The 13,616-nt window shown below is 42.5% G+C and overlaps 1 protein-coding gene across 2 annotated transcripts; it reads right to left on the reverse strand.

Moving 5' to 3' along the window:
- Positions 1-1,755: 1,755 nt before the first annotated feature.
- LOC124113686 lies at positions 1,756-11,901 on the reverse strand. 2 transcript variants are annotated; one of them, XM_046474167.2, is made up of 3 exons: positions 11,695-11,901; positions 8,338-8,448; positions 1,756-3,017 (listed from the first exon to the last, which is right to left on the reverse strand). In XM_046474167.2, the coding sequence occupies exon 3, from the start codon at positions 3,005-3,007 to the stop codon at positions 2,234-2,236; it is 774 nt and encodes a 257-aa protein (XP_046330123.2). In that variant the 5' UTR covers positions 3,008-3,017; positions 8,338-8,448; positions 11,695-11,901; the 3' UTR covers positions 1,756-2,233. The 2 variants fall into 2 exon arrangements, with proteins under 2 accessions (XP_046330123.2, XP_046330124.2); XM_046474168.2 differs by lacking the exon at positions 8,338-8,448.
- Positions 11,902-13,616: the final 1,715 nt, after the last annotated feature.

Raw genomic sequence — 13,616 nt, forward strand, 5'->3', positions numbered from 1 at the left:
TGTTATTTGGCTCTAAATGCAGGTTGTATAAGGCTCCGAGAATATGTGTTACATGGCTCTGAATGCAGGTTGTGTTAGGCTCCGAGAATATGTGTTATTTGGCTCTGAATGCAGGTTGTGTTAGGCTCCGAGAATATGTGTTACATGGCTCTGAATGCAGGTTGTGTTAGGCTCCGAGAATATGTGTTACATGGCTCTAAATGCAGGTTGTGTTAGGCTCCGAGAATATGTGTTACATGGCTCTGAATGCAGGTTGTATAAGGCTCCGAGAATATGTGTTATTTGGCTCTGAATGCAGGTTGTGTTAGGCTCCGAGAATATGTGTTACATGGCTCTGAATGCAGGTTGTGTTAGGCTCCGAGAATATGTGTTACATGGCTCTGAATGCAGGTTGTGTAAGGCTCCGAGAATATGTGTTACATGGCTCTGAATGCAGGTTGTGTTAGGCTCCGAGAATATGTGTTATTTGGCTCTAAATGCAGGTTGTATAAGGCTCCGAGAATATGTGTTACATGGCTCTGAATGCAGGTTGTGTTAGGCTCCGAGAATATGTGTTACATGGCTCTGAATGCAGGTTGTGTTAGGCTCCGAGAATATGTGTTACATGGCTCTGAATGCAGGTTGTATAAGGCTCCGAGAATACGTGTTACATGACTCTGAATGCAGGTTGTATTATGCTCCGACTTAATGATTGTGTTATATGGCTCCGAACGCAGGTTGTATAAGGCTCCGAGAATATGTGTTACATGACTCTAAATGCAGGTTGTGTTAGGCTCCGAGAATACGTGTTACATGGCTCTGAATGCAGGTTGTATAAGGCTCCGAGAATACGTGTTACATGGCTCTGAATGCAGGTTGTGTTAGGCTCCGAGAATATGTGTTATTTGGCTCTAAATGCAGATTGCATGTGGCTCCAAGGATATGAGTTATATGACTCCGAATGCAGGTTTTATGGGCTCCGAGACTTCGTGTTATATTGCTCTGATGCCAAGCTGTACAGTACCAGGTTAATGTAATGGGAAATGTGACAATATGTACTAATGCCAACGTGAAACAAGACTATGAATACATATTGGAGAATTGATATAGTTTGTAAGTAACAGTCATAAAAAATGTCAAGTATTGCGTCTCTAATCCATACTGTTGTATGTTGTTGTACTCTGCTTCTGAAAATGTTCCAGCCACGTTCATAGGACTCGAAACGATGCAATATTTTGTTCTTTAAATGATTAATTCAATATACCAACTGGAGTATGTATGACGTGCCAGAAAATCACAGGAAATAAAGCCTTGTCATAAATGCTACGTCTGACTTTGTTAATACAATATTAGTATAATTAGGCCAGTTTCAGCTTTGTGCTTTCTCTGTAGACTAAGCTAGTCAACAGGTAAATACCCCTTTTTTGAAAGTTCTGGTTTTGCGTTCGTGAAAAATATATGTTTGGCGTAATATATAGATAGGGCCTAAAGAAATACATGGATATTATTTAAAACATAAATGGTGAAGTCCAACGGTTTCGATTTTGATTTAATATGATTTTTCTTCTGTGACAAGTTATCCATTGAAAAATGACTAAATGACTTCTTCATCTCATTGAGGTGAGGCCTATTGTCAAGTCAAGAATCATAATCTGGGCGAATGTTGGATTCGAACCCCTATTATATATAGGATTCTGGCAAGATGAGTGTGCATTGGTGTGGCATGTAGAACCCACTTTGTGAACGATGTTAGTACAATGACTGCTTCTGCCTCCTCTTTTACGTTGAGTTCTTTGTGCTGAGAGGCATGGACTGATCTTGGCACTCCTGCACAAACCGATCTTAGCAATACGCTTGTTCTGAAGTCATCCTTTAACACAGGCTAGTAAAGGCAAGTAGGTTCGTGGAAATAACCCGTCGACACACGTAATACGTAGCTACGAGAACGCATGAAATAGTGTTTGTCCTGTATACAGTAAAAGACGTTTATAACGAACACGCTTATAACGAACTGACGGATATAACGAACTTTATTTTTGGTCCCGGCCATTTGTTGTTTAGATGTTGTTTATATGCTTATAACGAACTACGGTTATAACGAACTAAAATTAGTGGTCCATTTGAGTTTGTTATAACCGTAGTTTACTGTATATCGATGTAGGGTACCAAGGCTTACGTCTTTGAGTCAGTAACCGTGTCATATAAATAGATTCTTTCTCTTCTTACGCACGAAAAAAAAGCGTTTTTTCAACAATTAATATTCAAAGAAAGACTGAAATGGCAGCAGCTTCCGCCTTTCATACTTCCATGAAAACAGTCTGTTGGAATACTCTTCGCAACATTTACAGAACCTCTTCCCTAGGACGTCACAGAAGTGAGTCCCAGCATCCGCGTCAAGGAGGCTTCTTGCGCATGTCGGAAATCTCGAGTTCCGCTTCCGGTATTCCTCAGAGTACTTATGACGAACATACAAGTCTTTGTTCATGCGTCTGCTGAAGTAGTTCTCATACACCGTTGGGATGTGAACTTCATCACGCTCATATTTCTTGAAATCCCCCGTTCTGTAGTAATCCGCCAAAATATAGTCCCGTTCTTTGTCCATGGATCGCCTCGGAGTGCAGGTGTCTGCCGATGCTACGACAGTTTTATCCCTTACCAGTCTCTGATATTGCTTACGTTGCTTGGTACCGTATAAGTTCTTACGGTCAAACAACCGGTCGTTTGATTCCGCCACCAGCAAGCTGTTCTCTTTGCCTAACACGGGCATAGTCCAGTATTTGGTTTTCGTCCGGTGTTTAATCTTTCTGGAGCGAGGATCTCCGATAACTGCAAATTTTGAACAAACTAGTTCCGGTATTTTGGTGTCAGACGAGCTGCCCAAGGATTCCGAGCTCTGAAGGAAGCTGACGCTTTCAAGGTCATCGTTATTGTCATCAAAACCGAGATTATGAACCGGAAGTAATTTTCCTGCTGATGATAGCCTTGACCTTTTAGGTCGTCGACGAGTCGGTTCTTTCTGATTTCCCATTGTGCCTTGGCTGAAGCATAAATGAAAGGTGTAAATTATTAAAATATCAAATGTCTTTGACTCTTTTAGTAAACAAACACGCTCAAATTGCCTTTTGCACAGAGCCTATGAGTCACCATTCGGATGTCGCTCGCTACAGAAAATCTACCACCACGGAGAGAGCTGTATAGTCCCAACTTACACATCACAGAACCAGCAATGTATCCAAACCCCCATCACAGAACCCGTACTGTCACCAAATCACTTATAACAAAACTCATACAAAACCTATCCATCACAGTCCTAACACACCACAGATCACAGAACTCATACATTCATCGACCGCAGATCACAGAGCCCATACAGTCTTGAATCTCATATGACAGAACCCATACAGTCCCGACTCACATTTGACAGAACCAGTACAGTCCTGACTCACATTTGACAGAACCCGTACAGTCCTGACTCACATTTGACAGAACCCGTAAGCCCCGACTCCTATATCACAGAACTCATACAGTCCTGACTCATATATCACAGAACCCGCACAGTCCTGACTCATATATCACAGAGTCCATACAGTCCTGACTCCTATATCACAGAACTCGTAGAGTCCTGACTCCCATATCACAGAGTCCATACAGTCCTGACTCATACATCACAGAACCCGCACAGTCCTGACTCATATATCACAGAGTCCATACAGTCCTGACTCCTATATCACAGAACTCGTAGAGTCCTGACTCCCATATCACAGAGTCCATACAGTCCTGACTCATACATCACAGAACCCGCACAGTCCTGACTCATATATCACAGAGTCCATACAGTCCTGACTCCTATATCACAGAACTCGTAGAGTCCTGACTCCCATATCACAGAGTCCATACAGTCCTGACTCATACATCACAGAACCCGCACAGTCCTGACTCATATATCACACAGAGTCCATACAGTCCTGACTCCTATATCACAGAACTCGTACAGTCCCGACTCCCATATCACAGAACCCGTGCAGTCCTCAATCAGATATCACTCAACCCGTACAGTCCTGACTCACATATCACAGAACTCGTACAGTCCTGACTCACATATCACAGAACCCGTACAGTCCTGACTCACATATGACATAGCCCGTTAGCCCGACTCACATATCACAGAACCCGTAAAGTTCTGACTCACATATCACAGAACCCGTACAGTCCTGACTCACATATCACAGAACCCGTACAGTCCTGACTAACATATCACAGAACCCGTACAGTCCTGACTCACATATCACTCAACCCAAACAGTCCTGACTCAAATATGACGGAACCCGTGCAGTCCTGACTCACATATGACAGAGCCAGTACAGTCCTGACTAACATATCACTCAACCCTACAGTCCTGACTCACATATGACAGAGCCCGTGCAGTCCTGACTCACATATCACTCAACCCTACAGTCCTGACTCACATATGACAGAGCCCGTGCAGTCCTGACTCACATATGACAGAGCCCGTACAGTCCTGACTCAAATATCACTCAACCCTACAGTCCTGACTCACATATGACAGAGCCCGTGCAGTCCTGACTCACATATGACAGATCCCGTACAGTCCTGACTCACATATGACAGAGCCCGTACAGTCCTGACTCACATATGACAGAACCCGTACAGTCCTGACTCACATATGACAGAGCCCGTGCAGTCCTGACTCACTTATGACAGAGCCCGTACAGTCCTGACTCACATATCACAGAGCCCGTAAGCCCCGTCTCACATATCACAGAACCCGTACAGTCCTGACTCACATATGACAGAACCCGTAAGTCCTGACTCACATATCACAGAACCCGTACAGTCCTGACTCACATATCACAGAGCCCGTACAGTCCTGACTCAAATATCACAGAACCCGTACAGTCCTGACTCACATATCACAGAGCCCGTACAGTCCTGACTCACATTCCACAGAGACCGAAGCCCCGACTCACATATCACAGAACCCGTACAGTCCTGACTCACAAATCACAGAGCCCGTAAGCCCTGACTCACATATCACAGAACCTGTACAGTCCTGACTCACAAATCACAGAGCCCGTAAGCCCCGACTCACATATCACAGAACCCGTACAGTCGTGAATCAGTCCTGACTCACATATCACACAACCCTACAGTCCTCAATTACATACAATCACATAGTCCTGAATCACCTATCACAGAACCCGTATTCCCAAGTCACCTAACTCACAACCTTCCAGGCCTTAATCACATAACACAGACTTAACCCGTGCAGCCCATTAGTACCCCTCCACTAAATCTGTACAGTCCTCAGTTACGTGTCACAGACCCCTACAGTCCTATCTGAGAGCTACCAAGGCCCCAGTCACCCAACCCTACTCTTTGTACGACACTCCACATTTATAACTATCGCTAAGCCAAGTAGTTGCTACATGATCTGACTGAAGTGATCGTATCAACTAACACTGATTCAATATTTGTGTAGCGACTTGTTACAGATTTATCTGTCTCCACGTGGAGCGTTCAAAAGACTATTACTTACACTATAGAAACAAACGAATCAACACCTCAATCACTGGGAGCGTTTAGATAACACTATCCACTGTAGCACACTGCAATTTATACACGAACACTCCATTAATATACGGCATATGGGTTAATGGTTGAAACCATGGAACGGTAGTTTCTCCTTCTAGCTCAGAAGTCTGGAGTGGTACCTGGAAGTGCCTGTTGTTAAGAGCTTGGACAACAATCACGTATATACTATCTAAAGTTGTGCCATGATGCCGTAAAACCTCGAAAAATGCCCTAATATTGTCAGGGATGCTTCGCGATAGTTGACTCAACACACATGAATAGAAACGAGTTGTGTAATATTTTTAAGTTTTGAAGCCTTTTTATATACTGATGGAAACGAATAAGGGAACAGTGGAAATTAAAGGGGGGAATAAGCTTTACTGTCAGTACATATAAAATAGCACGAATACAAATTCATCACGTCAGAATCAAATGTTGAGATGTGTTTGTGTGCGTTGTTTCCAATGTGTATTTGGTAGACAAGGCTGAAAACCCATGATAGCATATCACTTTACTCTGTACAATACTTGTGTTCCCTTATATATTTCTAGGTGCGGTGGGGTACTCTGGCAGTAATAATTCGTGGGAGACATGTTAAGGTAAGTTTGGCTGAAAAGTTCTGAGCTTAACTTTGATGGACTGCATTCTCCTGGAGGAACAACACACCTAGAGATGTTCCACGACGTCTAGCCTCGAAAGTCCGTTGCCTAAGCAAATTTGTACAATATTAGCCATGAATGGTCTGACCTCTTGATCTGTCCACCAGTAGGATTCCCTTAGAATCCAAGAAAACCCACGCCATTACGTTGCCAGCTGACAGGGAACAGACTTTGCCTAACTTGGAGGAGGAGAGGTTATATGTATCCAATGCATTGACTGCTGAAACTCACGCATGGCTACTCATCGGTCGACAAAACGAGACTGCGCCAAAACAACGAAAATTCGATGATGAACCTGGATCGTTCATGATCAGGAACCTTGAACCTCGGAACCCAGGGTGCTGAAACCTTCGCGCAGTTCATTCCTCGGAATGTTCTCAAGCCCTAAAGTTAACACCACGTCCGCAAGGATGGCTGTTGGAGGGAGATACTTGATAAAATCGCCGTAACCAGTTTTGTCCGTTTTCATCAACAGTGAATACCTTGTTATTGACGCCTACAGAATGCAGCGTGTAAGCATGGACATAGTCGGTCATACAGATCCTGATACAAATATATCCATTACAGCCCATGCCTGTCTATGTTTGGCAAGGAAAGATAACTGCAGTATCTGAAAATGAAGAGAGTCTCTGGGCTCCTTTTTATTATACTTTTATAAAGATAATTTAACAACTGTTTTTTTTCCTGTATGATATGCTCATTTCAGAGACTAGATGTTAGTCTAGCACAGTATTGCACTTAATACAACTGTTAAGGTTGTACCAGACATCCTTCGTAGTTCGGCTCAAAGTGTTTCAACTACCCTTCGTAATGTCCCACGCAATGGCAATAAGAAAATGTATCAATTTGTTACACAGCCCAGATAATGATAATACACCTATGGCCTTTTCAGTATGATTAGAGAAGGACTGTAAATGATAAAAAAACTCCCCCGCGGTCTTGACTGAGAATATAAGCCCAGGGTAGGAGGATATTAGGGAGGGTCGAATCGCCATCCTCCTTTTGCCTCTCCAATATACCTCTGCCCTGGGCTTACTTTCGCAGGCTAGACGGAGGAGGAGGTTTTTATCCAGCATTTAAACCGTCTAAATGCAAGAAATACCAGAAAAAATAGATATCGTCATACCTTATTGTGAAACAAATTCAGTGCATCGCGGTATAAAACAAATTCGGTAAACGCGTGTGGGAGAAAGACCAGGTGCAACATGCACGCAACTCAAGTCATGCCATGTAGGATTAAACACCCTTTCATCACCTGCCCCTGTGGCTCTGTGGGTAAACAGTAGGATACATTCCGGGTGGTCAGTTGCAGGTTTGGGTGACTTTTTTTCATTGCACTAAATACTACCGGTAATTTTGTGATTTGAATTTGAAGAAATGATGTAATCTGTTCTGAAAGTGACGCAATGGGGATATGTATAATTAATCTGACAGGTGTCAATTTCTGTGGACAAATTTAGGTTTGAAACAGCATTTAATCAATGAGGAAATGTGTCGTGTGAATGACTGTGCAGGCCCGAAATGACTTGAAGATTTAACAACCCGAATCTGGGTTCAACAACATCAACATCTTTACATCCACACCCACGACGGGTACAGCTGCAGCAACATCCACACTCCAACCCACACCTTCCATACACACCCGGGGGCACGGGTGGCCTAGTCGTCTAAGGCGCCGCGATTCGCCGTGCAGAGTTGCGTCCCTTGGGCACGCCAGAAACCTATGATTGTGGGTTCGAATCCCGGTTCGCCCCGATTATGTTTCTAGGATTGTCAGCACCATACCCGTGCTCGTAGGTTTCACCGAAGTGGTAAACGTCTAAGACCTGGACCACCTCGGGCTTTCCTCCCACATTAAGCTGACACGCCGTGACATAACTGGAATAATGTTAAAAGTGGCGTTAAACCGAACTCACTCACTCACTCCATACACACCCTCCCGCATGAAGATACATCGAATGTTTAAGACACGTGTAACGTGTGCTGTGTGTGCCTCATCAATTGGGGAAAGTCTCACTATATTCAAAGACTTACCGTACACCTTACCCCTCCTGCACAAGCACCACACCTCACTACCGTAATAGAAGAGGTAAAATGATATGCCTACCTTGAAGCTAGCAAGACGTTGTTGGTGAGTCGTTAACACCAAAGTGTTGAGACGCATGCGTGCACGACGTCGCCAACATGACGGTGATGTTCAACGGACTGGGCAGTAGATCTGCAACACGCGTTGTAACAATGTTACCTTGTCGTGTCTGTTACTACCCCTCACAATCCTATCTCGACCACATCATACAGAGCTGGACGCTTAACTTGGTGTTACCTTACACATCAACGCCATGACTTCCTTGCTATCATCAAACACGCACACTGCTCGTTAAATTTCGAATTAAAGAAGCTCTTCGAACGCTGGCATAAACTTCCAGAGGTGTGTATGATTGTTAGGTTCGAGTATATTTGGTTGGTTTGGGGCAGGGCAGGGCAGGGCAGGGCAGGGCAGGGCAGGGCAGGGCATTGCAGGGCAGGGCAGGGCATTGCAGGGCAGGGCAGGGCAGGGCAGGGCAGGGCAGGGCAGGGCAGCCTTACTATGTGTAGGGAAGTGTCATCTTACATGTTGTTTGTTGTTTAACGCTACATTCAGCAATATTCCAACTATTTGATGACGGCCTGTAAATACTCGAATCTGAAGACAATCCATGTCATCGTATCCCAATTTCGTAAGGCCGATGCTCATGATATCAATCACTGGATTGACTGGTCAAGACTCGATTATTAACATACCGCCGTCATATAGCTGGGATATTGCTGAGTGTGGCGTTAAAAAAACGAACAAACAAACAAAACATTCCCTGCTCTTACAATTATTACATCGCTTAGTCTTAACATTATTACGGTCGCTGTGTGGCTGAAAATATGCCGAGGCGACTTAAAAAGTTAAGCTCACAATTATTTCATCCCGTGCTCTTACAGTTATTACCTTTCATGCTCGTACCATTATAACACTCCATGCTCTTACACTTATTACATTCCATGCTCTTTCAATTATCGTTTCCCATGTTCTTACATCTCAAGGGCTTACAATTATTCCAACCCACGAAGCAACCCATGCTAGTCGTAAAAGGCGACTAACGGGATCGGCTGGTCAGGTTCGCTGTCTTGATTGATGCATGTCATTGTATCCCAATTGCGTGGATCGATGCTCATGATGTCGATTATTTACAGACTGCCGTCATATAGCTGGAATGTTGCTGAGTGCGGCGTTAAACAACAAACAAACAACAACAATTATTCCATGATCTTAAAATTATTACATACCGTGCTCTTACAATTATGACATTCAGGCTCTTACAATTATTACAATCCATGCTCTTACAATTATTACATTCCATGATCTTACAATTATTACATTCCATGCTCTTACAAATATTCTATCCCATGATCATACAATTATTACATTCCATGATCTTATATTATTACATTTCATGGTCTTACATTATTACATTTCATGATCTTACAATTAGTCCATCCCATGATCTTACAATTATTACATTCCATGATCTTACAATTAGTCCATCCCATGATCTTACAATTAGTCCATCCCATGATCTTAAATTATTCCATCCCATGATCTTACAATTATTCCATCCCATGATCTTAAATTATTCCATCCCATGATCTTACAATTATTCCATCCTATGATCTTACAATTATTCAATCCCATGATTTTACAATTATTCCATCCCATGATCTTAAATTATTACATTCCATGCTCTTACACTAATTTTCCCTCAGTCATACATTATTACAGCTGTTTTAATTATACTTCATCCACTGCTGTACCAGTGAACACCCATGTTAATCAGAGACACATATCTCCACAAAGAATCAAGGGCTTAATTATATTATAAAGGCAAACATATCGTTTTGTTTAAAGGGTCGGGTGTTCTATTGGTTAAAGCGTTCGTGTGTCACGCTGAATACCCGGGCTCGATTCTCCACATGGGTACAATGTATGAAGCATATTTCTAGTATCCCCCGCCGTGATATTGCTGAAATATTGTTAAAAGCGATATAAACCCATACATAAATCCTGACATTATATACATATATGAATATACCACAAACTAAAGCAATGTAACTATTTTGGCATGCACATTCAAAAGCTAAATATACAAACCTCTTTCTTTCTCAATACCAAAAATATTTTTGACATTCATAAAGACGGATGATTACCAAACAACAAACCTTATACTCACGAAGCACGCTGTGTTAAAGTGAGAGCGCTTGTTTATTGTCGAGCACGCCTCGGGGGCCTGATTGTGTCGGCCCTACTCGGATTACTGTGTCATGAATACATACTGTGACTGCTCAATGGGAAGTGTGTTTCTACATAGTGTACGGATGCATGTGTTTATTAAAACGTACATTGCATATAGAATTATATATATGATAATCTTATACACTACACTATTTTTACCAACGTCCCATCGACGCGGCCGGATCGCGATCTGTTCGTAATACCATCGCGATCAGGTCGAGTTAGGTTCGCAGTCCTCGATACTAGTAACACGACAGGATCGCGACCTGATCGCGATGGTATTACGAACAGATCGCGAACGTCCAAGACCCAGCGAATAGATTAAAACGTGACCCCAACTCAATTCTTAAATGATTTGGCAAGTCCTGAAATTAAGCATTGATCTGGGCTCCATTTGGATTCTTCTTTTTATTGTGTAGATATAATGGATGTATTTTTAAATACGATAATTTTATTTCTGGTGCTAATTGTTGGGCTAGGATACAAGGGACGGTGGGCAAGCCTAGTAGTAACAACGTTAGATCGTGACACTGAAGACCCCGAGTATGATTCTACACATAAGTTGGATGTGGAGCCTGTTCTTGTTTTTTTTTGTCGGATCTTATAGGTTCGAGATCACATTTCGCGGCTCTGCCAAGACGGGGAAGTTTGTTTGAACAATTGTGAAACAGGAATCGGAAGTAGGATGCCGAAAGCTTTATAGACACGCGAAGTCACATCATGATCTTTCATGTTAATGTAAAAAATACAAAACGGTCTATCAGTCTAGATTATCTTCCGAAATAGATTCCATTGGACGTAAAAGGCAAAATAGTTTCCTGGAACAACACTTATAGCGAAAAGGGCGCCTCAGGTGACAAGGAAACATGCCGTTTCTCAATGTAAAGAAATATTATATAACAAACTTGCGAAGCTTAGAAAAACATGTTTCCGTTAAGGTTTACGAGTGGGCTTTTCAAGATCAGTACATGTGACTAATATGTTCAGAAATAGCTGCTATATGTAACATCCTAAAAGAAACACCTTTCCGTTCCATGATCAGTATTTATGACTAAATACCTGCTATCTTGGATCAATTTCACAGTTACGCTTAAACTTAATAACCAATTGACTAGATATTCGAAAATTGTATGTTTGTATATTTACCTTTCCCGTCAGTCGACAACTGGCCAAGATACAATATTCCATGTCAAAATGCACGTCAAGTTCCTCCCGCCTTAACTCACACAAACGTATTCAGAAAAAAACCAAATCCGTCATATCCCCACACAAAGACCCGTTCTCTCTGCGTGCCCTTACAGCTGTATATACGAACACGCCGAGCCTATAGGTCGTATATGTATTGATCATAACGCTCCGATTGGTTTTGATCGATCTCGAGTGTTGTTGGACGCTTTAGCTTCTAGGGCTTTGATTTACAGCGGTGGCGTGATGAACAGATTGATTATATGCAAGAATCGTTGGCGTTCGGCTTGTTTACACATTCTGCATTTGTAATATAAATTATGTATAAGATTTTTCACTGACATGTCTGTTTAAGAGGCATACATTTTATGAAATATGTCATGTTTTTTATGACGTCAGTTTATTTCGTCGCGCATTGATATATGCTGATGAAGTGAGTGAGTGGATTTTAACAGTATTCCAGTTATGTGTGGGAGGAAGGCCCGAAGTGATGCAAATCTGGGTATGGTGCTGACAAGCCAAGGAACATAATCGGGATGAAACGGGACTCGAACCCTAATTTCAGTTTCGAATACAATTTCATTGTAGCTATATCTCCTAGGAGATGGAGTTCTAATCTCCTAGGATTTATCTCCTGATCTCACCCAAGGATATCTCCTTCGAAAGTCAGTTTGGGATGATAGAACGTGACATCGAGCAGAATAAGGGTCACGATTGCCGATAGTATTGTACAATTTGAAAGTTACTTGAACAAGTGAAACTAGTGGATATAGTTTCAATATGGATTCCTCCTACTGCTTGCCGAGATGACTATGGGGTCGAGCCGCAATAGGGTCACGATTGCCGATAGTATTGTACAATTTGAAAGTTACTTGAACGAGTGAAACTAGTGGATATAGTTTTAATATGGATTCCTCCTAATGCTTGCCGAGATGACTATGGGGTCGAGCAGCAACATGATCATGATTGCCGATAGTATTGTACAAGTTGAGAGTTACTTGAACGAGTGAAACTAGTAATTACAGTTCCAATATGGCTTCCCCCCAATGCTTGCCGAGATGACTATGGGATCGAGGTGACCCGAATGAAGCTATGGAGGTGGGAAAACCATAAATTGACAACAGTGAACGCCCCGTGAGACCATAAGTCCCTCGGGACTTTAGACTCAGTGACAGAAATGAAAATCTTAATGGATATCAAATACTTTAAGTTTACAGTCGTCAAGGAAGAAACGTGATAACCGATCACCTAGTAAGCTTAAACATGAATTTGATTCTTAAAATGCAATCTACATAATCCCCCGACAATATAACTCCGTGCAACACCAGTCTACGTGTTTGTCTATCGCCTGCATGAGAGCCTTTGACTATTACCTGTTCCCTGCAAGGCGGACAGAGGTAGCTGAACAATCAGTTGACATCGGGGTTAAGTGCGGGTATTATTCATGGCTGGGTTTCTCTCGGAGGCATTAGTGTGGGTAGTGTTAGTCCAAGGTACACAACATCCTTGAGCAATGGAGTAATAAAGAGCGAGGTATTGTGCTTGTTTTGAGTGTTTGAGTGTTTTGCTTCAGCCTTTCTTCAAACAACTTCTAATTTATTACATTTTTTTTGTTATTGGGTCTACATTTTGAGTGTCAAATTGGTTTCAGTGTTAAGGCACCACTTAGGAATTTTAAATATAGACGTTTACCAGTTCAATGAAACCCAAGAAAACGGGTTAGGCGAAAGTCACGAGGACGGGTTAGGTGAAACCCAAGAGAGTGGATTAGGTGAAACCCACGAGGACGGGTTAGGTGAAACCCGCAACGATGGGTTAGGCGAAACCCACGAGGACAGGTTAGGTGAAACCCACGAGGATGGGTTAGGTGAAACCCATGAGGA

This window comes from Haliotis rufescens, unplaced genomic scaffold (genome assembly GCF_023055435.1).
Source record: "Haliotis rufescens isolate VD_foot unplaced genomic scaffold, xgHalRufe1.0.p SCAF_6, whole genome shotgun sequence".
Classification (NCBI taxonomy): domain Eukaryota; kingdom Metazoa; phylum Mollusca; class Gastropoda; order Lepetellida; family Haliotidae; genus Haliotis; species Haliotis rufescens.

Excerpts from the sequence above, each read along its gene's own strand:
- LOC124113686 (XM_046474168.2), bottom strand. The coding sequence starts at position 3,007 with ATGGGAAATCAGAAAGAACCGACTCGTCGACGACCTAAAAGGTCAAGG.